Below are 24,554 nucleotides of genomic sequence, written 5' to 3' on the forward strand. Positions count from 1 at the left end.
GTGGAGGACAGAGTGTTTGAGGCCCCAACAACCTCCCTTCACATCATTGGAGCAAACGGATTTGATGCTCTAATAAGCCATGGCCTTTTTCATGAATCAATGATTTGCTATAGCATGGAAAGACTCATCAAAAGTGGGAAAATTTTTAGGCAAACAAGATGAGGTGAGTTGATAAGGTGGTTCAATGTAAATGGACGAGCAATGCTATAAATTGTAGGCAACTCTCCAACTCACTTCTCCTTGGTCTATAATCAATCCCACCTAGATAGAGAGAATGGTTGATAGGTAATCTCAATCTTATACACTCTAATCTTAAGCGTGCTCAGGCCTACATGCACACATTGATCTAGTGAAAGGTAAAATTAGGCCACTACTCACGCATAATTTGAATTATCTTTTGCCTGAACATCATGATTTGAAACGAATAATGGGGAACTCTTACAGTGAGAGTGTCTTATCACAAATTTTGCGATTCTCTCCCCCCATCAAGATCTCCAAGGCATCATCTGGTGCAAGTAGCTATGCATTCCATGACAACTTTAAGACTCCCTCTATGTGTCGATAAGCTACCATAACAAAAGCATCCTTGATAAAAACCTGAATGCAAACACTTCTAAACAATTTCAACAGGCTTCTCAAAGCCTAACCTCATACATTATCCAAGCTCATTAACACAAAAACTCACAGCACAAATTGGTCATGTGGCTGGGGTGTAAACAGGAGGCTTGCAAAATATGTGGACAATACAAAGCATCCTTGCTCAACAGGAAGCTGCCAGAAAGTGGAAATACATGTATCCAAGGGTCAACCAAATACTGACATTTCTGTCCCTTACAAATCCCACCTTCCACTATAAGAAAATGACTCAGATCATCTATCGCTGTACATTACAACTCTCACCTTCAACTATCGGAGCTTCAAAGACTCCGGATTACTGCTCCTCATCACTTCATATAGAGGCTCTTTACAAACACATCTGCTGAGCATGCCAGCAGAGGCGGGCATGTTCTTATCTAGAATACACAGGTCATGCAGTGTAAAGGTGACCTGCTAATGATGATTATTATTTAATATCCAAGAGCATGAATGAGCTCTTTTGACCCATCTGATAAAGCTCCATCAAATTACAGACAACAGCAACATCCAAGAGCATGAATGAGCTTCTTTTGACCCATCTCCATCAAATTACAGACAGTGGCCACATTGCAATTGCTACTACAAAATGCATCAGCATCGTACCGCCCCGTGCAATCAACTATCATTCAACTAAAGTGGCAGCCTTGATGTACACCAAAGATCATAATGCCTGCAAGAAAAGCATACTGCCTCTTCAAGATGAGCACGACAGCATGCAGACTCCAGGGCGATACGCCCATGCTGGTGGAAGCCTTACATACTTCTCCATCTCTGGTTGTTCACTGTAAGGATTCTTCATCACTTTCAATAAGCGATTAACTTCACTGTAGTCCCCTTGTTCAGCTGCATCAATAGCAGTTTGGCATAGATAATTGCGTAAAATATACTTCGGGTTGACTGAGTCCATACTTGCCTTTCTGTCCTCATCCACCAAGCCTTCATTGCGCAGCTGCATTCCCAAAAAGGACTAATTTGTATAGTGTAAAACAAGTTAAATCATAAGAACTGAATGCGGACACTGATTGGAACTATTGTACTGGAAAAGTTCAGCCATCTCTTCAGACTGCTGATAGCATTGCAAATATTTTTAAAAGAAAAATTACCAAAGTACCCTGAAATTTGGGAAATTCCAAAAAAAACCCTCAAATTTCAAAAATTCCCAAAATATCCCTCATATTTAGCCAAAACTTCCCAAAATGCCCTTCAATTTTTCCATAATTCCCCAATACCCCTTATTTTTCACAAACCTCTCCAAACACTTTCCTTTTTGCAACTCTTCATAAAAAGATTAGTTCTCCCTCAACTGAAGATGGTAGAACTACAATTTGGATGGTATTGTGATATTGTCGGCTCTCAAGCTGAAATGGCTGAGCTCATTGACAAGAATTTATATATGTAAGACACTTAAAGATAGATCTCGCTTGTCAAAAAGACTGAACTATGCAAAAATTTGCAGCGATCCATTCAAAATTGATACAAGAGTACTTGTAGAATTTTTGAAATTTGAGTAGTTTTCCCTTTTTTTTATTGAAGAAAATAAGAACAAGAAAAAACACCTGCTCAATATAAAGTTTCATCCAGTCAATCCAAGCTTTTTTGCGCTCTTTGCTGGTCTCCAATAGTACACCTTTTATAGGCTTTAAAAGATCCTCATCACTAACATCTTGCGATGACTTCACATTGCCCAAAGCGCGAAAGCAGTTTGTGTAATCAACTTTATCAAAAGCCATGTTACTTAAAAGCTTGTTAATGAGGTCACGATTGTACTCCTTCAGCCCAAGCTTCCTGCTCATCAGCTGCTTATACTCTTCCATGAATTTTTCTCCATACCTGCACAAACGCAAGCAGAAATCAATCAGCTCCATCGAAATATGAATTTTGGCGCCAACTGCTTCACAGGATTAGAATTTGTAGTAGCAACACCTTTCTATCCATTTTCCTCAGGGAAAGGGGTATTTTAAGAGATGGATGCAGCTTTAAGCTTGACAAAGAAGATGCAACAAAGCATTGCAGATGATAACCTGTTGAGTCCAACTTCACTTTCTTCTTCAGAAATAAGTTCGGCTTCTTTTAGTGTGGTTGCAAGCTGCATGAGATTCCACAGCCCAATATCTGGCTGATTTGCGAAACAATACCTTCTCCCTGGTAAATCCGTAGTATTAGGTGTGAACTTTGGATCAAATGCATCCAAAAACCCAAAGGGACCATAATCAATAGTCAAACCAAGAACGCTCATGTTATCTGTGTTTAAAACACCATGTGTAAAGCCAACTCCTTGCCACTTTGCAATAAGAGAAGCTGTTCTTTCGGCTACTTCAATAAACCATGCTGCAACATAAAATCGGCAAAATTCAGACCCACGACAACATAATTTACAACCTTCACATGAACACATAATCGCACCTATTTTTTCGCATATCATAAGCTGCAGAACTTTTCAAACTAAGTTACAAAAAAACTTGAAGAAAATCTAAAGATCCAGTACTGTGTTTCTTCTTCTTCCTCCTCTCTCTCTCTCTCTCTCTCTCTCTCTCTCTCTCTCTCTCTCTCTCTCTCTCTCTCTCTACGTGTGCATGCGCGTGCACCTCTAGGTGGCAGACAATCACAGCTTACAAACTTCTTCCAAGGACCACCCACAGGCGCACGCGCCTGTGGATGGCAGACAGTCACAGCTCACAAACTTCTTCCAAGGACCATAACCCTACTGCCACCCTGTCACACAAACACAAAGAGGGGTCACCCTACAGCAAGCTTAGACGATCAAAGCTAGGGGACGCCCTCGAGCTCTAGGATACAAAGCTCTGAGGCTCCATCACATACAGTTCCAAGCGATCTAGATTCGCCACCACCAAGTATCCCAGGAGAGATTTGCTCAGATGTTGGCAGACCCAACCATGATCATATCAAAGTTACATGGAACGGGAACGGGGCCCCCTCGAAAAAACGGAACGGGAACCGGGGGGCGGAAATGTAAGCTTAAAATATGCTTAAATTAGGTTGGATTTACCCTATATGTTAGTAGAGAGCCATACACACCCATTAGTCCAAGTAGAATCCTATTTAGGCATGCTTTGCAATGATTCTTCAGTCTTAAGGCTTACACACGATTGCACGCTCAATGATTCTTCAGTCTTAAGGCTTACACACGATTGCACACTGCACACAATACATGAATTGGGATCATCCTTTACAAAAGCATCTTGATTCTTCATAGAAAGAACATTAACTCTAAAGTTGAATAGAGTCCAAACTCCACATAAAAGCTTGGAAATTGTGAAAAATTAGGGTTGTTCTCGGCAATAAATTAGGGCTTTTGCAAAATATTTCACTCTGTGCATAATTAATGTTCTTTGATGCTTTTGTTATTTGTTTTGCAAATATTAGATAGCAAGATGGAGGAAGATGGATTTAGTAGCATTTGGGAGCATAGGAGATAGAGATCCACTCATATACAACAAGAAGAATCATTTGTTTGAGGTTTGATTGAGAATATTGTTTGAAAATACTTTTTCGATGTTGTTTCATCTTGTTTAATTATGACTAAACTTTTTTGGATCTGTTTTGATTGTCTTACCTAGTTTGACATCCTTTTCAACTTTTTGAACTTGATTGAAGAATGGATTGAGAATGAATGTACGATGATGAGGAATGATGAATAATGATTATGAACGAAGGATTACACGGTATGGCCACTGGCATACTTCCTTCACACTATGAGCTGGATGCTCAATATGTTAGAATAGGCAACGGAGGATACAATGAAGGCAAGAACTGGCCTCTAATCACCTCGATTCCAATCTGGTTGGACTTTGATAAGGTTTGTTACAGACTTGGACACTCCAAGCGATAATCACTAGCAACACACAAACAAAAACAGCAAGATCACTGAACTGAGAGAGAGAGAGAGAGAGTTCCGAGCCAAGTGTCACGAGACTGGCACCACGTGCCAACAGAAAAAAAAAAACAGACTTTTAACACTTCAAATAACAACTGAACTAAAAGAGATAAGGCGACACGAGACGGGGAGTAGTGAAGTTCCACCCCAAGAGAGCACTGGCCCCAAAGGTTGGCACCCTGTTTAGTATTTCTTTATATTGCTTGAACTCAGTACAACGCCGGTACTCCAAACTTTGCACCTAATCCACGAAGCATGCCAGAGAATGAGCCCTTCGCTCATATTTAAAGGCCCTTGGCCATGAAAAGGTTCAAACTCAAAAGCAACTGGTCCAAAAGCTGGCGCTCAAAAGCTATCAACGCAATTTTTGAAAATCTGTATAGCCTGTCAACGCAAAATCCGGGACTATCAGTACAGTCTGCCACGTCATCATGTCAGCACGAAATCCGGAAATCCGTACTGCTGCCACATCATCAGCTTCTATGCAAATGAGCTTGTGTGTGCAAGTGCTGGTCCTGCTTTATTTTAATATCTTTAGGTTACTTGGGCCCCATCGAACGGGGTCCTATAAGTTGGTGGGAACTTCTTTTGCCTCTCCTTCTTCTATTGATGCTGCGTCTTAGGGTTTGGGCTTCTCGACCGGGATCTGTGGGTTTGCTCCGTTCTTCAGTGTCTTGACACGTCAGCAATTTGTGTCTTGATGCTGCATCTTAGGGTTTGGGCTTCTCGGCTGGGATCTGTGGGTTGGCTCCGTTCTTCAGTGTCTTGACACGTAAGCAATTTGTGACATCCCCCCTTCTTGAAAGAAAGTAATTGTCCACGATTACAGCATATCTGCAAAACAACTCAAGTTAGCTCAAAAAATTTCGAGAGACATTCCGAGGGACAATTGGAGGGACAATCAGTTTTCTCATTCCAAATCAGAACTCTTGATTTCCTGGGTCGTTGGCTTCCCAGAAGGATCTCATCTAATAAGGAGTCTCATTCCGGATTAGGAGCTCTTGATATCCTGGGTCATTGGTTTCCTAGAAGTATCTCATCCAATAAGGAGTCTCATTCCAAATTGGAGCTCTTGATATCCTGACCCGTTGGTTTCCCACGAGTATCTCATCTAATAAGGAATATTCAATGGTTGGCACATCACAATGCAACACGAATGCTCACATATGCATGTTACAAGACATAGAAACATAAAGCCGCCGATGAGCACTCCCCCCGCAAATAACCATCCAGGTCCGGGCCATGAGCTGTTCAACGACTCCCTCGTCACTTCTCCACATAACCTAAAAAGGTCTGGGCCGGGAGATATAGAGGCCTTTTACAACCAAGCGCCCCCCAGACCACAGCCTGCGTCGTTTGGAGGTGCTGAGAGTAACCCCTGCTCAGACTTGTTAACACTCCCCCCGTAAATAACCACAAGGGTCCGGCCCATAAGTAAAAACAGCACTTTCCAAACATTCAATACTTCCCCCGTAAATAACCACAAGGGTCCGGGCCATGAGTATGAACAAGCATTCTCAAACATCATTTCTCAGTACTCCACCCAAGAGTAAAATCACCAATCATTGAAACCAGTATTCAAACCAGAGTAAAACAGTTCAAATCGGCACCAAGACAGGTTTAAAACAGATACCATCCATTTCAAACAAATTCCAAACGGGATCATCAAACAAATTCTCAAGCAGAACTCAAACTTAAAGGCAATCTCGACATCAGTTGAGCTCGAAAAGACGACTGGCTTTCCATCCTGAAACCTGCACCAAGATTAAGGTTAGATTTCTTCCATAAGGTTGTAGCCGACAACAACATGGTTCATAAGCTCTTGAACAATTGGAACAAGCCTCGACAGACAGTATTCCTCTGCGGTGATGGAAACCCCAAGATATATCAATCGTACGGACCTCAAAGGTTATCAACTTGAGAAGAGACATCTGCTGATGTCAAAAAAAATTCGAGTTGTAATCTGCTAGGATTTCCATGTGGCAAGCATTTCAGGATACCCCACTCAGCCAAAAGCTGCACTCCGAAGAAAGATATCTAAAGACATATAACTTCGGGTTTAAAAAATCTTGAAAGCTTGCCAAGTCCTTGGAGTGCATGGCTTGGTAGCTATAGACATTTACCACTGCATGGCACTGCTTGTGAGAGAAACAACACCTTGAGAAATCCTTGATCTTGCTCTTGCAAGTAATCTTTATGGCTTATGCCCTGTAAGACAGAGCGATGAAGACAAGAGCGTGCCCGACATGAGACAAAGAGTGGCGGAGTTCCACCCCAAGAGAGCACTAGACCCAAAGGTTAGCGCCCCTTTCAATATTTCTTTATATAGCTTGAACTCAATACAATGTCGATACTCCAGACTCTGCACCTTCTCCAGGAAGCATGCCAAAGAATGAGCCCTTGGCTCATATTTAAGGCCCTTAGGCCCTTGGCCATGACGAGCAATCACATGAAAAGCTTCAAGCAATTGGTCCAAAAGCTGGTGCCCAAAAGCTCTCAACGCAATTTTCGAAAATCCGTACAGCCTATCAGCGCAAAATCCAAGACTGTCCGTACGGTGTGCCACATCATCATGCCAGCACGAAATCCGAAAATCCGTATTGCTGCCACGTCATCAGCTTCTACGCAAATGAGACTGTGTGCGCGTGTGTGCTCCCCATAAGTCTCTGAATAGAGTCAGACTTATGCTGCAAACAATACCGTCGAATCTCTTTTGGCAAACCACAGCAAAACTGCTAAATCTGGTCTCTCAAAGTGATCCTCCGAAAGGAGAACACTGGCAGATAGGTATCCCAAAACCGCTGGTAGTAGTCATCCAACGTGTCTTTTTTAGTCATTCGCAGATGATGCCAAGCCGTGATAACATCTTCTTCATATTCTTCTGTTATCGAGGCAGAAGGGAAAATTCTCTTGAATTTTAACCACTCCTTAGGTGCTTCTCTCATAGTCATAGGGGACAGAGGGGATGGGGCCTAGGGACGGGGGACGGCCGAAACCGGGATTAGGACATGCTGGGACGGCAAGGAACGGACGGCAGGGGAGATTCCAGGCAAGAGTGCATGCAGACGTCCCAAGGGCGGATGAGGACGGACCGGAACGGCCAGGGACGACCCACCGGTCAACAGTCCCTTTTTTTTTTTTATAGGACCGTTTCAAACGGCCAGTTGGTAGCCCAACGGCTCTTTTTTTGGATGTTTGAAAGTTTGAAGCAACCCGGTAGCTATAAAAGCCACCCTTTGGGTCACTTTGACATGTCTCAAGCTCTCCACCTCAACGGTCCTCAAGTTCTCATTGCTCAAGCCTCTCCTCTCTTCGATGCTTCATCTCTCCGGTCTACCCTCTCGTCGAGGCTTGGACCTCTACCCTTGAGACTTGAGTCTCCACTCTACCCACTCTCTCCCTCCTCTACCCTCTCAACTTTCAAGCTCTCCTCTACTCTCTCTCCACCTACACTCGTGACTCTCACCATCATGTCATCTCAAGCTAACTCCACTTATCAAGCCAACTCTTCTCGAAGGAGGCCCGCCGTGCAAACATGGTCTTGGTGGGATGAAGTCGACTCTACTATGAGTGGTCAAGGTGGCGGTGCAAGACCATGAACATGCAAAGCTATGCTCGTACAAGAGAACGGGTGGTGCAAACAAAGTGCGAGCCCATCTTCTTAATGAACCCGGCCATGAGTGAAGTTTTGTCCACGCATTGTCCCCGAGAAGAGGTTGGAGCTTCTTAAGAAGCTCATGGTGTATGAGGCCGTGGAAGTTGCCAAGAAAGGCTGCTTTGTTTCCGTTGATCCCTTCGCCACGGTGACACTGCGAGAGCAAAGGCAAGCCAACCTTGGCTCCAGCTCTCGAGCGTTCAAGACAAATGCGTCCACATATGGGGCTTCCATTGCACATCGTCAAAGCACCCTCAACGAAAATTGGAATCCTAAATTGAAGGAAGAGGTGGATAGGTCGGTTGCCTGATTCTTCTTCCACGACCACATTGCCTTCGATGCTTCGCAGTGAGTTTCCATTGTGACTTATGGCATATGCATATTGCAATCTCCCATTTTGTATTTCACTATGGGGTCCCGACTCTCCATACTAACACAACATGCTCTTTTTGGTGTGGATAGGTTTTCGAACCATGATTCCAAAAATAGGGGAATATGGTCCCTCTTATGTGCCACCTTCATCGGAGAGGCTTCGCACCATCCTCCTTGACAAAGAGAAGCTTGTCATGGAGCAAGCGGCCCAAGCAACAAAGGATTTGTGGGAGACCAACGGTGTGTCTCTAGAGCCTTGTAGATGGATGGAGAGACACCCGCAAGCGGTCCATCCACGGAGTGGTGGCCTATTCTCGGGGGGAGGTGTACTTTGTGGAGTCACATGATGCATCCGACAGTGCCAAGGCCGCGGAGATGCTTGCTGCGGAGTAGACAAGCACCATAGAGATCATCAGCCCAGAGAATGTCCTTTGTATGGTTGCAGATGGAGAGCGTCAAATAGGGCAACCAGGGCATGTTCCCACTATCCATGTCACATTTTTCATGGTGCATTGCCTCAACAACCTCCTCAAGGACATAGGGAGCTTGTCCTTGGATTTCACCCACCATTACTAATGCCAATCAAATTGTGTCCTTTGTGCTCAACCATCAAAAAGTGCGCCACGAGTTCTCAAAGAGGAGCCACTTGTCCTTGCTCAAATATTCAGAGACAAGATTTGCATCCAATTGGCTTATGCTAGGCCGCTTGTCTACATGTGGCGGAGGCTTAAGGGGCCTCTTTCTCAGTGATGAGTTCCATGCCATGCCAGAGTCTACATCAGCAACAAGGTTGAAATGCCGAGAATGGGTAGAAGACGCCGCTTGGTGGGAGGAGGTGAAGACTCTCGACGCCATGGTCAAGCCTATTCTACACCTACTTCAAGTTGTGGATAGCTTGCAGCCATGCATCGGCAAAGTGTATGAAGCCATGGACCAGATGGTAGAGACACTTGAGAAGCTTGTGCCTGACCCTATTCAGTATGCGCAGATTCATGGCTTGTGTGAGTCCAAGTGGAATGGATACTACTCTTCACTTCATGCGGCAGCTTATGTGCTTGACCCCGAGTTTCAGGGAAGGCGTCAAAGAGACCGACAAGGAGGTGAGCAAAGGATGGCGGCTTGCATTGGAGCGCCTTGAGCCTAGCAGTGACATTAGGCGCAAGGTTAGAGATGAGCTACTCAACCACAGGCAAAAGAAGGGCTCCTATGGATGTGTCCATGCACAGGTTGAGCGCAGCAAGATTGGCTCGGTTTTGTGGTGGGAGGACTATGAAGGAGATGGCCCACATTTGCAGCGCTTGGCTGTTCCGGTCCTTAGCCAAGCATGTACCACTAGTTGCTTGGAGCAACTTTGGAGTGTGTACAACCACATTGCCTCTAAGAGGGCCAATGATTTGGTGTTTGTGAGCGCTAACTTGCGCATGCTTTTCAAGAGCGTCACACACAAGGCAGATTCCTTCATCAAGTGGGAGATAGCACAAGAGAATCCATCTATGGCCGAGACACTTTTGGAGGAGCTAGAGGAGAACTGCGAGCCTGGCGAGGCCTCATATGAAGCTGACGACCTCAACTACAACGATGATGTGGAGATTCAGCAGGCAAGCACTTCCGGAGTTTGATGATCATTGATCGCTCTAGAGTCTAGAGTCTACTCCTCTACGTAGCCCTTTGTACTTTTTGTTATCCTTGAGGCTTGTCCTTTTTTAGCCCTTGTGGCATGCACTTTCCATTTTATATCCACTGATGTTTTATTAGCACATTCGCGTCTATATGACTCATGCTCTTTGGTCTATTTAGTGTAAATTTGTGGTCAAAGTGATGCTCTATGTGTGTGGCATGTGCAGGTCAAAAAATGCCAAAAAAAACTTTTTTTTTTTGCCGATGCGACCCTCGTCCCCGTCCCCATTCCCTAACTTTTTCCGTCCCGTCCCTGTCCCCGACCCCAACCCCAACCCGTAATTCCATGTAACTATGGCTTCTCTGCGTAACAACAGAGTAGACCACCATGTCTGTGCATTTCCTTTCGAGTAAGAGGCCGCCCTTCGCACCTTGAAGTGTTCCGAGAACGACCTCCCAAGAAGGTGACGTCAAGCTGCTGTATAAACTCAAGGGCTCGATGGGTTCCTGATAGCCTGAAAACGTGTCTAACCTCACTGCTTCATCCCCATCCTTAAACTCCTTGGTCTTCTTCAATCGTTCACGAGCTCTCCTCCTCTGAATTGCTAGTTGGCCTCCCATGCCTTATCGATTTTTTCAAGAATCTACTTTTCTCGCTTTTTCTTCGCTTCTTCTGTCTTTTCTCATCCTCTCTAGAACTAGAGGACGACGAAATTTCGAAACTCTCTGAAGACGAAGAAAGATCTGGGTCACCTTTGAAACGAACACGCTTCTTAAATCTGCTTACCTTAAAAGTTGACTTTCGAAGTTCCGGCCCAAATAACCAGGGAAATCCATTGATTTCCTCTTCTTCCGAGAGTGCTTTAAGCCTTTTCTTAACCGGTTCATCTTCTTTTCAAGAGCTTTGTTGAACTCTTTCTGTGAGTACAATTTCCGCTCTTCTGCACTTGGCTTTTCTTCGAGCTTCCTTACCGTCTTGAGAGGAGAATCAAGGGCCTCTCGCCATCTCGAGTGAATCTCATCATTCGGGTAATTCTTCAGATGATTCACATATTTTGCGTCTCTCAAGTAATTAATCTTTTCATGCACGTGCTAACCTCCAGTTGACGTTTGTACTCCGCTTTGACAAAATCCCTCTCCGAAAATTTGCCTAAATCTCCATTGGTTTCTTCAGTTTCCATGTTGGGTTTCTTTCTCTCGTGTCTCTCTTTCTTTCAGTCCAGTTCAGTTCTTTCAAGTGAAATAAAGTGTCCCTTGTGTTTGTGCGGAGTACCAGATCCGAGCTAAACCCTTAAACACTTCCGTTGCACCTGACATTGGTATCAGAGGTCTGTTTGTGCTTCGGCTCCGCGAACTCAAGGGAAGAACCTAAAGCAGAACCCCAGAAGAACCAAGAACCTCAAGAACTCAAGAACCCAAGAACCTCTCCCAGTTTTTTTTCCCCCCCTTGACAAAATCTTCGAGTCTTGATCATGGACTTAATAGCTCCCATCTTCATTGCCACGGCGTTAAAGGAAGATCGATATCGGATACACGACAACCCAGATCTTGAGTACGAAGATATGCTTGCCTTGTATGCGGATATGGAAGGAATTGGAGACATCCCTAAACCTGTTGTGCATTCGCATTCGCATGTAGCGTGCATCCACTTCTGTGGACAAAAAACCCTTGGAATTACCTCCGATCACCCTTTACCTTAGAGCTTCACCTGCAATGTTTTCAGGACAGGACTATTCGAGTGGTAGTACGTGCTTAAGGCAAAGTCACCACCAAGGCTGGTATTCTGCGACAGTAGTAGGCCTACCTAGTAACTCGTGTGGTCTGTGTTTACATCATAGCCAATCTACATCCGCAGTATCCACCCGTTTGGAGGAGTTTTCATCGGTTTATGCATCCACATGCAACAGAAGCAGCAAGCATCAGAGGTACAGAAAAGAATCCAAAGATAGAAGTTTGGAAGTCGTGCCTCACCTTTAACAAGGGGACGTCACGTGCGCACTTCACTTGCGCTACGGGGGCATGCTTCTGCTATAGTCTAGCATGAGTCTTAGCTTAGGACCTAGCGTGGCACTTTGTGACCCTCTAGCAGGACGTGCATGTCGAGGCCGGTCACAGTTGCATACCCTATCTTGAACAAGACACCATTTCAACATGTAGGTAATTTGCCGCGTGTGAACCACCTCTTAGCATGCTAACTTTTAGCCCAAAGCCTCCAATGGGCTGTCTCAAGGTCTGTTGGGTTGTGATCTGTGACACAAGTCCTCCCATAGATGCCCACCACTCGTATCCTCTGAAAACAGCACTCTGCAACCTGTGGAGCCTCTACTGAGACTCTGTGTAGTCGACCCTCGCCCTAGATCTCGAAGAACATGGAGGGTACGGACTCTAAGCAAGCACGAGTTGCAATGAGGACCTCCAGTCCCGTGAAGGCCCCCATGTATCTGGGAGTTGCTGTCTCTAGAGGAGTGAGCCACTCAGTTAGTAAAGCCTTTGTAATGTCCTGGCACATGCTCTGCACCCCTCTAATGCCCTGTAGCTGGATGCTTTGTACCCCCTCTTGCAAACCTGGAAACTAAAGCCAGTCAATTAAGAGTGCGGGCTAGGCCCTCTACCATGGGACCCCAAGAAACATGAGGCCTACTACCGACCAAGTGGCCACTCTGAGTGCTAACCATGGGGTTCCAAACAAGGGGCTGTCTCAAGCGCTCCTCCATGATGGGTTGGTGTTGCTCCAGGCGACTCCGCAGCTGCTCCCAAGAGCGAAGCAGGCTCACAGCAAATCGATCCTCCAGTCTCCTGCTCAGACCAACTCTACGCATCTCTGTAAAGATCCACCTGATGGAAGGGCTCCAAAGGCCTCCTAGTTGAGGCACTCGAGCTCTAAGCCCCTGAAGCAACAACTCCTTCCAAGGCTCCTCCCTTGGAAGCAGTCCTCTGAAGTGAGAGAGGGGCTAGCGATGGGTGTAGAAGAGCCCACGAGCAGAGAGAGAGAGTGAGCGTGAGAGTTGTTTTGCAGAGAGAGGGAGAGAGGAGATCGTACGACTTCTTAGTGTGTTTCTAGGACACACAACTAAAAGCCCTATGTTTTATTATTATGTAAGGGTACAAACTTATGACCATTTAAATGGCATTTGGGTGTGAACACACCCAAGTATAAAAGAATGAATAAATGAGTAAGAGAGGCTATAAGAGGGCCTTTAGACCCAACAACCTCCCACTTAAAGACCCGATGTGGTACCTTTAAGTAACTCCCACTAAGTGTAAGCAATGTTGATGTTGTGTCTTAGCAAGACACTTAGTGAGAACATCTGCAGGGGTATCCTGTGTCTTGACCTTTGTCAGTGTGACAAGGCCATCATCCAATACCTGTCGTATAAAATGGTACCGCACATCAATGTGTTTGGTACGAGCATGGAACATGGCTTTCTTAGCCAGACATACAGCACTCTGACTATCACAACCAAGCACTAGAGCATATGCAGAAAGACCAAAGTCTCTGACCAACCCTGCCAAGCCAAATAGCTTCCTTAGAAGCCTCTGTGGCTGAAATATATTCAGCCTCTGTAGTGCTCAGTGCCACAATCTTTTGTAACCTTGAACACCATGAAATAGCACCTCCAGCAAGTGTGAATACATACCCACTCATAGACTTTCTAGTGTCAAGATCACCTGCCATGTCCGAATCACAGAATCCCCGCAATGATAGTGTACCCTTGCCATAACATATACATGTGTCCAGTGTACCTTTTAAGTACCTGAATATGCTCTTCACTGCCTCCCAATGTGGTTTGCCAAGATTAGACATGAACCTGCTAACAACTCCCACTGCATAAGCAATGTCTGGTCGTGTAGCAACCATGGCATACATCAATGAACCACAAGCTGAAGCATAAGGAATGCCTTTCATAGCATGAGCAGCTATATCATCTTTTGGGCAATCAAGCTTGCTAAGCTTTGTGTGCGGAGATAAGGGCACACCAAGAGGCTTAGCATCAGCCATATTAAATCTCTCAAGTACTTTCTTGATGTACTTGTCTTGAGAAAGGAATAAAAGACGCTTCTTTCTATCCCTCCTAATACGCATACCCAAAATATGTTCAGCTGCATCCAAATCTTTCATCGAGAAAGCTGAATTCAGCTCCTTTTTCAAAGCATTCAAAGTCTCCTTATGCTTGCCAGCAATCAACATGTCATCCACATATAGGACTAGCACAATAAGACTACCATCATAAGTCTTTTTAGTGTAAAAACAGTGATCTGCTTGACTGCGTTTGAAACCATGATTGAGCATAAAAGTACCAAACTTTTTGTACCACTGTCTAGGAGCTTGTTTCAGCCCATACAAGCTGCGTTTTAGTTTGCATACCAAATGCTCTTTCCCTGGAATGACAAAGCCCTCAGGCTGCAGCATATACAGCTCCTCATCCAAGTCACCATGTAAGAAAGCAGTGATCACATCCATTTGATCAAGCTCCAAATCCAAGATAGCACATAGAGCAAACAACACACGGAGAGTAGACATCTTCACTACAGGTGAGAAGATTTCCTGGAAGTCAATGCCTTCCTTCTGTGCATAACCCTTAGCAACTAAACGCGCTTTGTATTTGGGTTTGTCATCAACACATTTGATCTTATAAACCCACTTGTTAGGAATAGCTTTCCTACCTTTGGGCAAATGCACAAGCTCCCATGTCTTATTTGCATACAGTGATTGCATTTCAGATTTCATAGCAAGCTCCCACTTACTTTTGTCATCACAAGACTGAGCCTCTTTGTATGTAAGAGGCTCTCCCTCATAAGTCAACAAAACACAATCCAAAGATGGTTGAAACCTCTCTGGTTGACGTCTCTGATGTGTAGATCTCCTCACCCAATGATCTACATTTGCCAGTAAAGGGTCTACGTCCTCAGGAATGATTCCGTTATCATGTAGCGGCTGATTTTCAGCATTTATACCCTACCGTAAATCATTTTCAGCCTGCTGGTCATTGTGTTCTACCCCATTTTGTGCATCTATTTGCTGTCCATTCTCTTCTGACTGTTGCACAAATGGTTGATGCTCATTTTCAACATCAATAGGCACCATATTTTCAACCAAGAAAGGCTTTATGGCTGGCTGGTCATTATGAAATTTGACCCTCTTTTTATCATGGTCTACATGTGTAGCATTTTGGAGCAATTTAGCCTCATTAAATACTACATCTCGGCTGCGTACAACCTTCCTGTAATCAGGTAACCATACTCTATAACCCATCTCACCCTCATCTCCATAACCCATGAAGATGCCTCTAATGGATTTCATGTCTAGCTTAGTCCTCTGATCTACAAGCACATGCACAAATGCCTCGCAACCAAAAACACGCAAATGGTCATATGAAGCAGGTTTGCCAGACCAAACCTCTTCGGGGATGCCATTGTCCAAAGCACGATTTGGAGAACGGTTGCATACATGAATTGCAATTCTCAAAGCCTCTCCCCAAAATTCTTGCGGAATATTAGCTGTGGACAACATGCAACGTATCCTCTCACAAATTGTGCGATTATATCTCTCAGCCACACCATTAGATAATGGATTCTAAGGGGCTGTTAACTCCCTTTTAATACCATGCATCTCACAAAGAACATTAAATTCACGTGATACATACTCTCCCCCATTATCTGTTCTTATGGCCTTTAACTTGAGACCCTTTTGTGTGGTAACAAAAGCATGAAATCTTTTAAAAGCGTCAAAAACATCACTCTTGTTTTTAAGTACATACACCCAAGTCTTTCTACTGAAATCATCAATGAAAGATACAAAATAGCGTGCACCACCATGTGAGCTCACAGGCATAGTGCAAACATCTGAATGTACTAAATCAAGAGCATGCAACTTTTTAGAGACACCAGACGAATAAGAGAACTTCACTTGTTTACCATAGATACAATCTTTACAAAATTCAAGGCAAGGACCTTTTACATCAAATCTCCCAAGAGAGGAGAGAACCTGCAGTCCTTTCTCACTCATATGACCAAGTCTCTTATGCCAAAGTTCCATTGGACAATGAACTTCAACCATAGCAACAAACTTGCCAGGTAAGGCCTTGCAATGCAAATAGTATAAAGTTCCCCTTTTGCTGCCCTTCACAATCAACATAGAGCCCTTTTGTATTTTCCAAGAGCCACCACCAAAAGTAGTGAAGTAGCCCTTTACATCCAGTTGCCCAACTGATAGCAGACTCTTCTTAATGCCAGGCACATACCTAACATCATGCAAAACAAGTTCTTGGCCATTTTCCAAAGCCAAGTGAATGGTGCCAGCACCCTCAATGTCACATGCATAGTTATTACCCAAGTAAACTTACCCAGGTTACCTGCAGTGTATGTGGCAAAAGACTCCAAAGAAGGAGGTACATGAAATAAGGCACCACTGTCTACTATCCAAGACTGGGACAGCCCATCATGTGTTGAAAGCAAAACGTCAATAAGATCTGGCTTCGTGATATACATATCACTTGCCATAGCCACAACATCATCAAAGACACTCGAAGCTACGACAAGTGCTTCGTCCACATCAACAATTTCCTCTATGACCACGCTAGAGGCCACATTGGCCTTGCCAACATCCTTGGAAGAAGAGGAGGTGACATCATCACCTTTAGCATCTTTTGCATCCTTCTTCTTCTTACCCTGCTGCTACTTCTTCCTCTCAAGCTCTTGCTTGTAAAATCTGCAATCAGGCTTTTTATGCCCGTTGCGCCACATTGATAGCAAGTTATATCTTGAGATTTTCCCTTGCTCTTACTTCTACTCTTGCCCCTGTTAGCTACATTGTTCCTTTTCTCTGACCTGCTATAACCAGCCCGTACAACGTAGAGGGCGGTACTATTTCAATTACCTGTTAACTTTACACAAAGCACTGAGAAGGGAAGAGAACACAGTTGCGTCCAGCGACTAGAATGTCACTGCGCACACGAGACCGACACCCTGTAGGCCCCAAAGACTGGCGCCCCTTTCGGTATTTCTTTATTCAAATTAAGGTAGACGATCCGACCACTTAGCACAAGCTTTCACAAAGCTGTCCAAACCTGGCGAGGGCTGGAAACGCAGGTTTTCGACCGGATTTCGATAGCATAACGACGCAAAAACCCCTGTAGGTCAAAAACACCTGTCTAGGACGGATTCCCTCGATATCTGGAAGCTTTCTAGTGAGCTGTCACAGAAATTCAGCGGGCTGTAATTCTCTGTTTTTCACTGCCGGGAGCCCAAAAGCCTGTACACGCATCCCAAGGCTCTCACGAGGCTCCCCCGATGTTCCCTTGCAGTTTAGGTGTGAAACCCTAAACCTGCAGAAAAACACAGCAGGCTGTAATTCCCTGTTTCGGATCGTTTTTAGCGGAGCGAACACGCCTACGCATGTCCCAAGGGCTCCCGCACGCAATGGGACAGTTCCCCTCTGAATTGGACGAGTTTTCACGCGAGAAAACTCTCCAAACTCGCAATCTTTCGTGATGGAACTATGCGTACCTGTGGGGGATTAGCAATTAGCTAATCCGGTTCCTGTTCAGAAGGCTCTTGCCTTGGCAAACGCGCATAAACCCTCAGAACTGTACATAGGTCAAATGAGAAGCCCACTAGTGGGGCATAACATACTGTACGTAGGGGAGAAAGAGAGCAGTATGTAGCGTGCGGGGCATCACTCCCGTCACCATACTGTGCATAGAGGGCAAGGTAAGCATTCCATAGCTTCTGTACCTACTACAATCCACCTGAGGCTGAAAATGGCGCCCCCTTTGTTGATATGCAGCTCGTTTTTGCCTCCCAGAGTGGCAGAATCGCTCACAGGCTGACACGTCGCCCAGTTTCTGAGTTTGGGCTTTCCCTGCTAAAAATATCTCAACTGGTGCGTCAGTTGACTTGGTAGCAGAGCAATAGAATGTTCCCCTTGTCATTCCAGAGCTAATGACACGAACACATTTTCTGGTCAAAAATAGCAGTTCCCTAAATTTTAGGAGATGCTTCCATGGCGTCCCTATCGGTCTCTTGACCATCATTGAAGACTACCATTTGACCAACATCTACAATGTGGGTTAATTTACTGGCCCCTTTCAACTTATAAAGTTGCAGTGACTTGACGAGTGGCCCAAATTCCAGTTTGGCGCACACGAGCTTCCATACTCATCAGAATTCAGTGCTAAACTGGCCCAAGCAGTCCCTGTCTGACCGAACTAGATCCCCGATGTGAGAAACCCATTTGGCTGCAGCCGTTTCACACTGGCCATGCAATGTCCAGTTGCACCTTTTCAAGGGTTTTGGGACAAACAAGTAAAAATAAAATAAATATATCTAATACTTATTTACGGAAGGCAACAGGAAAAATACACCTCTTGGTGACACACCCCACCCTTGAAATACTGCAAGCGACCTCGCTTGCATGCCAATAATACATGCAGATATCTCCTGATATCACATATATTCTATGATGGGAATCCAAGATATACATGCTTCCGGAAATGTAGCGTTGGATGATTAAACAATCCCACCAACCTGGCTACGACACATATATCAAGCATAGAAGTCTTCTAGTGTACTCTTGAGCACAAACTTCTCTAGCTAAATTCTGTATGGAAAGAGTAGATACAATTGCTTAACTACTCTCTTGAGCATCATGAACCATGCTCTTGCCTTGCTCCAAAAAGGTTGCATCAAGTCGCTGTGGGTTCCATTTGAAAGGCTTCAAGATACAATTGCAATAGCTGAGGTGAATCAAGCAATTCAGACTCTTCCATCCATTTGACATCTAATGATGGATAGTTCTTGAACTTCACCAAATAGCGTCTTGCAACTTTTCCTCCAACCTTTCTTTCTTTATGTGCCAATATCTGTTCAGGAACAAGGATTTCATCCGATTCTTCCACTTCGGGTTGTTCCTCATCAAGCATATTCTCTGGCACATCACCAACAAAGGGCCTTAGAAGGCTGACATGAAAAGCATTATGTATTTTCCAGCCTTCTGGTAGCTTTAACCTGTAAGCTACATCGCTGATCTTTTCTGAAATCTGAAAAGGACTATAATATCGCATACTGAGGTTAGGAAACAAGCGTTCCTTGCCTTTCCTTGCCTTTCCTTTTCCTTAACCTGGCCTTTTCAAAGCGCAAAAGTACCCAATCACCAAGTGAAAATACAAGTTCACGACGGTGACGATCAGCAGCTTTCTTTTGCTTAGCCTGAGTCTTCTCAAGAGCAATCTTTATCTTCCTGTATGTTTCATCCATATCTTGCACGTACTTGTCTGCCTCAAAAATCTTGTCCTTAGTCTGCAAAATGGGCGGGACTTTCTTCCCTCCTTCCACTATCTCAAATGGTGCCTTACCTATTGACGTATGCACAGTGTTATTGTAAGCATATTCAACCAATGGAAGATGGTGTTCCCAAGTTGCCTTGTGCTCTGACACATAACATTTGAGCAGGTCCAGGACAGTAGAAATTGCCTCTTCTGACTGTCCATCAGTTTGCGGATGAAACGAAGAAGAGAACTTGAGCGTAGTGCCCATGTTCTCAAACAATGCCTTCCAGAAAAGACTCGTCATACGTGGATCCCTGTCACTGACAATTGACTGGGGCATCCCATGATATTTAAAGATATTGCTCATGAATATCTTGACCATGTGTTCTGGCTTTATCTTCTTCCTAACAGGAATGAAATGGGTCTGCTTACTGAACCTACAAATGATAGTTCAAATCCCATCATTTCCTGTTTGCGTCCTTGGAAGATCAAAGATAAAGTCCATTGCTATACTTTCCCATGGCCTATCAGGGATCGGCAATGGCTGCAACAATCCCGGTTGCTTTTGTCTGTCAAATTTGACTTTTTGGCATACTAAGCATGATCTTACAAATGTGTCAACATCTTGACGCAAAGCTGGCCAATAGAAGAATGCCTCAACCCCTTTCACTATCGCATCAATTCCACGATGCCCAGCATAAGGTGGAGCATGACTTTCCATCAAAATCTTTGGCCGTAACTGTTTAGTAACGCATAACTTTCCATGCATCATGAGAAAGTCATTCTTAAGCATATAGTGCTCATGATGTTGCCCATCAACAAGCTGGTCATAGATCCTTGCAAAATCTGAATCTTCAGCATATTGGGTCTTCATTTCGTCTAGTTCACATTGGTACGGAATTGACACTGCTGAAATTTGGGGTTTTCGTGACAACGCATCAGCCACCACGTTCTTTTCCCCTTGCACATGCACAATCTGAAAATGGAACATTGACAAGATGTTTGCCCATCGCATGTGCTTCTCAGACAACTTCGTCTGTGTAAGAAAATATCGCAAGGTTTGATGATCCGTTTGGACAACAAAATCAGCCCCTAGCAAATAGTGTTTCCAACTAGTGAGAGCATGAATTACTGCCAGCAATTCTTTCTCATAGACTTGCAAGTTCCTTTCAATCATATGCGACTACTCGGCCATTCTGCATTAGAACTGCACCAAGACTATGGCCACACGCATCACATTGAACCACAAAAGGTTTAGAAAGATCTGGCAAAATAATTACCGGATCTGAAGTCAGCTTCTCTTTCAAGTGTTTGAACGCTAAAATTTCCTTGGTTGTCCACTTGAAAGTAACTCCTTTTCCTTGCAGTGCATGGAGTGGAGAAGCAATCTCAGCAAAATTTCGGATGAACCTCCTGTAATGGGAACATAAGCCTAGGAAGCTTGGAATGTCATGTACGGACTTCAAGTCTAGCCATGACCTAATTGCTTCCACTTTAGCGGGATCCATGCGTACCCCATCCTTTGAAACAATGTGCCCAAGGAAGTGAATCTCTTGCAAAAAGAATTCACTCTTCTTCGCATTAATGAGTAGCCTGTTCTTACGTAACTCATTGAAAACTGCAGTCAAGTGATCCCTATGCTCCTCTTCACACTTTGAGTAGACAATCATGTCATCAAAGAAGGTACCCACGAAGTTTCTATGTGGTCTAAAAATTATGTCCATCATTCTATTAAATGTGGCAGGAGCATTTGTGAGACCAAATGGCATGACAAGAAACTCATAGAGACCAAATGTTGTCCTGAACGCAGTCTTATGGACATCTTCTGGTCTAATGCGTATCTGATGATACCCGCTCTTTAGGTCTATTCTTGTAAACAATGACGCTCCCTCAAGCCGATCAAGAATGTCATCTATCCTCGGTATGGGGAACCTATTCTTGATAGTATTCTTATTCAAGGCGCGATAGTCAATGCACATGCGCCATGAACCATCCTTCTTCTGCACTAAGAGTACAGGCGAACAAAAAGGGGATGAATTGGGCTGAATCAGCCCCTTCTCTAAAAGCTCGTTGACCTGACCCATAATCTCTTTCTGTTGGGCTGCACTAACCCTGTATGGTGGTCTATTCGGTGGACTAGAACCTGGCACAAGATCTATAGTATGATCCTCAGGTCTCTCAGGAGGTAACTCCCCTGGCAAAGAGTCCGAAAAACAATCACTGAAACCACTCAAAAAAGTTGACCTGTCTTTATCTAAGGTAGACAAATTAGATACAACTTGAGGTACTTCTTTTGCAAAGATCAAGTACGCAGAAAGATGATTCTTTATTAAAGATGAAATAGCAGAAGCAGAAACAACTGGAACAGACTCGCCTTTAAGCTTTACATCAAGGACATGAGTCTTTCCTCTATGTACAAGGGTAATCTTTTTGTTGTAAGTATCCACCATAGCATGCAACCTGTAACACCATGGGATACCCAATAACACATCACAGCCCTCAAGCGGCATAATATGAAATTCTTCCGCATCCACATAGCTCTGAATGTGCAGACGAAGCTTTCCCAGAATGGGAGTAACAGGCTCTGAATGTCCTGGGCATGCCAAACCTGCTTCGCCTGTCATACCCATCTCCTCTGCACGAATGCCCAACTTTGATGCCAATTCTGGTGATATGAAATTTGCATGGGCTCCTGGATCAAAGAAAACCAGCACTGTCTGGTCTCTAACTTTGCCCCAAGCTCTGCACAGCTCCGTGGCATCTGTGTTTGGCTGATCTCCAACCAAATCTGGAACAAGTCCTGCACTCGACTTTGGCTTCTTCCCTTTATGGTCTGACTTGTCATCCTTATCCTGTGACTTCTTCTGTGGGCACTCATTTGCAAAGTGTCCTTCCTGTTCACAAATGTAGCATTTCTTGGCCTCCCTAAGAGCTTTCCGTTCTTCAAAAGTTTTGCCAGAAAAATGCCTCTTTTGTCCTTGTCCTCGTCCCGAAGAAGATTTAGACTGCTTCTTGGACGTATCACCTTCTTGAGTGGAGGGCTTCTTTGCAGGAGACTCAGAATGCTTTGCTGCAACATTGCCCTTGGCTGAAAACTATTTGCCCTGGGCCCCTTTCTTGTGGCTATTAAATCCATCGGAATCTCCCTTCGACAGATTGTTGGCCACTCTTGCATTCTCTATCAATTGAAACATATTCATGACAGTAGTCTTTGTGAAGTAGTCCCTGATTTTCTTGGGCAATCCGCAACAGTACTTCTCAATCTGTTCTGACAATGGCACAAACCTGTAAGAGGTGACTGGCAACAGTGCGGCCCAAAACTGTTTATTGTACTCTTCCAAATTCGCACACTGTTTAGCATTCAACTCGTGCCATTCCGTCATTACATCCACTTCAAAAGTGTTTGTCAACCATGCAGGCACAAAAAGTTGTTTGAATTGGACCCACGTTGCTGGGACTTGACCCTGGTTCAACAATGCGGTCCACCATTGGAGCGCATTCCCTTTCAAAAAAGTGGCAGCCTTGCGTATCTTTGAAGATTCCGTGACGTTTCCTCCAGCATAAGCTGCATCGAACTGCTGTATGAAGGTCAAAGCCTTTAATTGGTCCTCAGTTCCTCTGAAAGTTTCAAACTTCACTCCCTGCCCACCTTCCTTGTAATCCTTAGGCTGACTCAAAGGAGCCACATTATCATAAACAGGTGCCTGTAACAGTGGTGCTCCATGAGTGTTCATTCCAGCACTTGAATCAACTGTTTTCCCTGTCATATCTGCATTTTGTACGTATGGCTGCGAAAAACCAGCCATACCAAATTGTGTTCCAAACACTCGAAACTGGCCATAGGCACCCTGAAAACCAGGTTGGACACCCATGTTCGCGTACATAGGGTTACCCATGCCTGTTTGCATTGTCCCGAACACATTCCCTGGCATATAACCTGTGGAAGGTCCAGCCATAGCTTGAAACACTGAACCACCTCCAAAATAACCAGGATAAGTATTAGGTAATGGAAGGGTCTGACGCATAGCCTGTTCATTGCTCCCTTGACCATTCACAAACGGTTCCTGTCCAGCTAAAGCAAGTTGCTTTGGATCATTGGACACCGCTAGTTGCTCAACCACATGGGCTTTCCCTCGAGCATCATGAGTCCTCTGCGCATTGGAAATCTCCTTTTCCTGCAACGGCTCGGTCATGCCCTGTGTAGGAGGCTGAAAACCCTGTGTCGGAGCTTGTAAGAATTCCTGCATCCTTGGGTTGTTAGCCAACTGCTGAAACATGTCCATGCAACAACGCAGTTGAGTTCTAAACAACCTGTCCTCTTCTTGAAGAGTTGAAGGAATTTTCTCTGTGCCATGTGAGGAAGATCCCTCTTCAGGTACTTGGTCTCTCTTCTCTGCCATATCGACAAGCTCTCTGTTGCTTTCACCCACAACAATCCACGCTGCACTTTTTGAAGAAAAAGTGACTATCCCATCGATGGAACCATATAACCGGCCCGTACAACGTAGAGGGCGGTACTATTTCAATTACCTGTTAACTTTACACAGAGCACTGAGAAGGGAAGAGAGCACAGTTGCGTCCAGCGACTAGAATGTCACTGCGCACACGAGACCGACACCCTGTAGGCCCCAAAGACTGGCGCCCCTTTCGGTATTTCTTTATTCAAATTAAGGTAGACGATCCGACCACTTAGCACAAGCTTTCACAAAGCTGTCCAAACCAGGCGAGGGCTGGAAATGCAGGTTTTCGACCGGATTTCGATAGCATAACGACGCAAAAACCCCTGTAGGTCAAAAACACCTGTCTAGGACGGATTCCCTCGATATCTGGAAGCTTTCTAGTGAGCTGTCACAGAAATTCAGCGGGCTGTAATTCTCTGTTTTTCACTGCCGGGAGCCCAAAAGCCTGTACACGCATCCCAAGGCTCTCACGAGGCTCCCCCGATGTTCCCTTGCAGTTTAGGTGCGAAACCCTAAACCTGCAGAAAAACACAGCAGGCTGTAATTCCCTGTTTCGGATCGTTTTTAGCGGAGCGAACACGCCTACGCATGTCCCAAGGGCTCCCGCACGCAATGGGACAGTTCCCCTCTGAATTGGACGAGTTTTCACGCGA

At 44.7% G+C, this 24,554-nt stretch overlaps 2 protein-coding genes across 2 annotated transcripts in view; both read right to left on the reverse strand.

The window, feature by feature from the left end:
- Window positions 1-602: 602 nt before the first annotated feature.
- LOC147435815 (selenoprotein O) overlaps window positions 603-24,554 on the reverse strand; it is a 63,550-nt gene continuing 39,598 nt past the window's right edge. Inside the window, exons 6-8 of the mRNA XM_086488737.1 lie at window positions 2,658-2,964; window positions 2,193-2,466; window positions 603-1,585 (exon numbers count right to left, since the gene is read on the reverse strand). Of these exons, the coding sequence (XP_086344863.1) occupies window positions 1,331-1,585; window positions 2,193-2,466; window positions 2,658-2,964 (836 nt within the window). The 3' untranslated portion in view covers window positions 603-1,330. The remainder of the gene's footprint in view (window positions 1,586-2,192; window positions 2,467-2,657; window positions 2,965-24,554) is intronic.
- Window positions 13,612-14,364, reverse strand: LOC147435816 (secreted RxLR effector protein 161-like). The gene is made up of 2 exons (XM_086488738.1): window positions 14,262-14,364; window positions 13,612-14,210 (listed from the first exon to the last, which is right to left on the reverse strand). The coding sequence occupies exons 1-2, from the start codon at window positions 14,362-14,364 to the stop codon at window positions 13,630-13,632; spliced, it is 684 nt and encodes a 227-aa protein (XP_086344864.1). The 3' UTR covers window positions 13,612-13,629.

The sequence above is a fragment of the Adiantum capillus-veneris genome, chromosome 18 (assembly GCF_014529385.1).
Source record: "Adiantum capillus-veneris isolate H3 chromosome 18, ASM1452938v2, whole genome shotgun sequence".
NCBI lineage: Eukaryota > Viridiplantae > Streptophyta > Polypodiopsida > Polypodiales > Pteridaceae > Adiantum > Adiantum capillus-veneris.

Coding starts and splice junctions, on each gene's coding strand:
- LOC147435816 (XM_086488738.1), bottom strand. CDS start 14,364: ATGTTGATTGCTGGCAAGCATAAGGAGACTTTGAATGCTTTGAAAAAG. Junction 14,211..14,261: donor TGCAGCTGAACATATTTTGG/GTATGCGTATTA, acceptor TCCTTTCTCAAG/ACAAGTACATCAAGAAAGTA.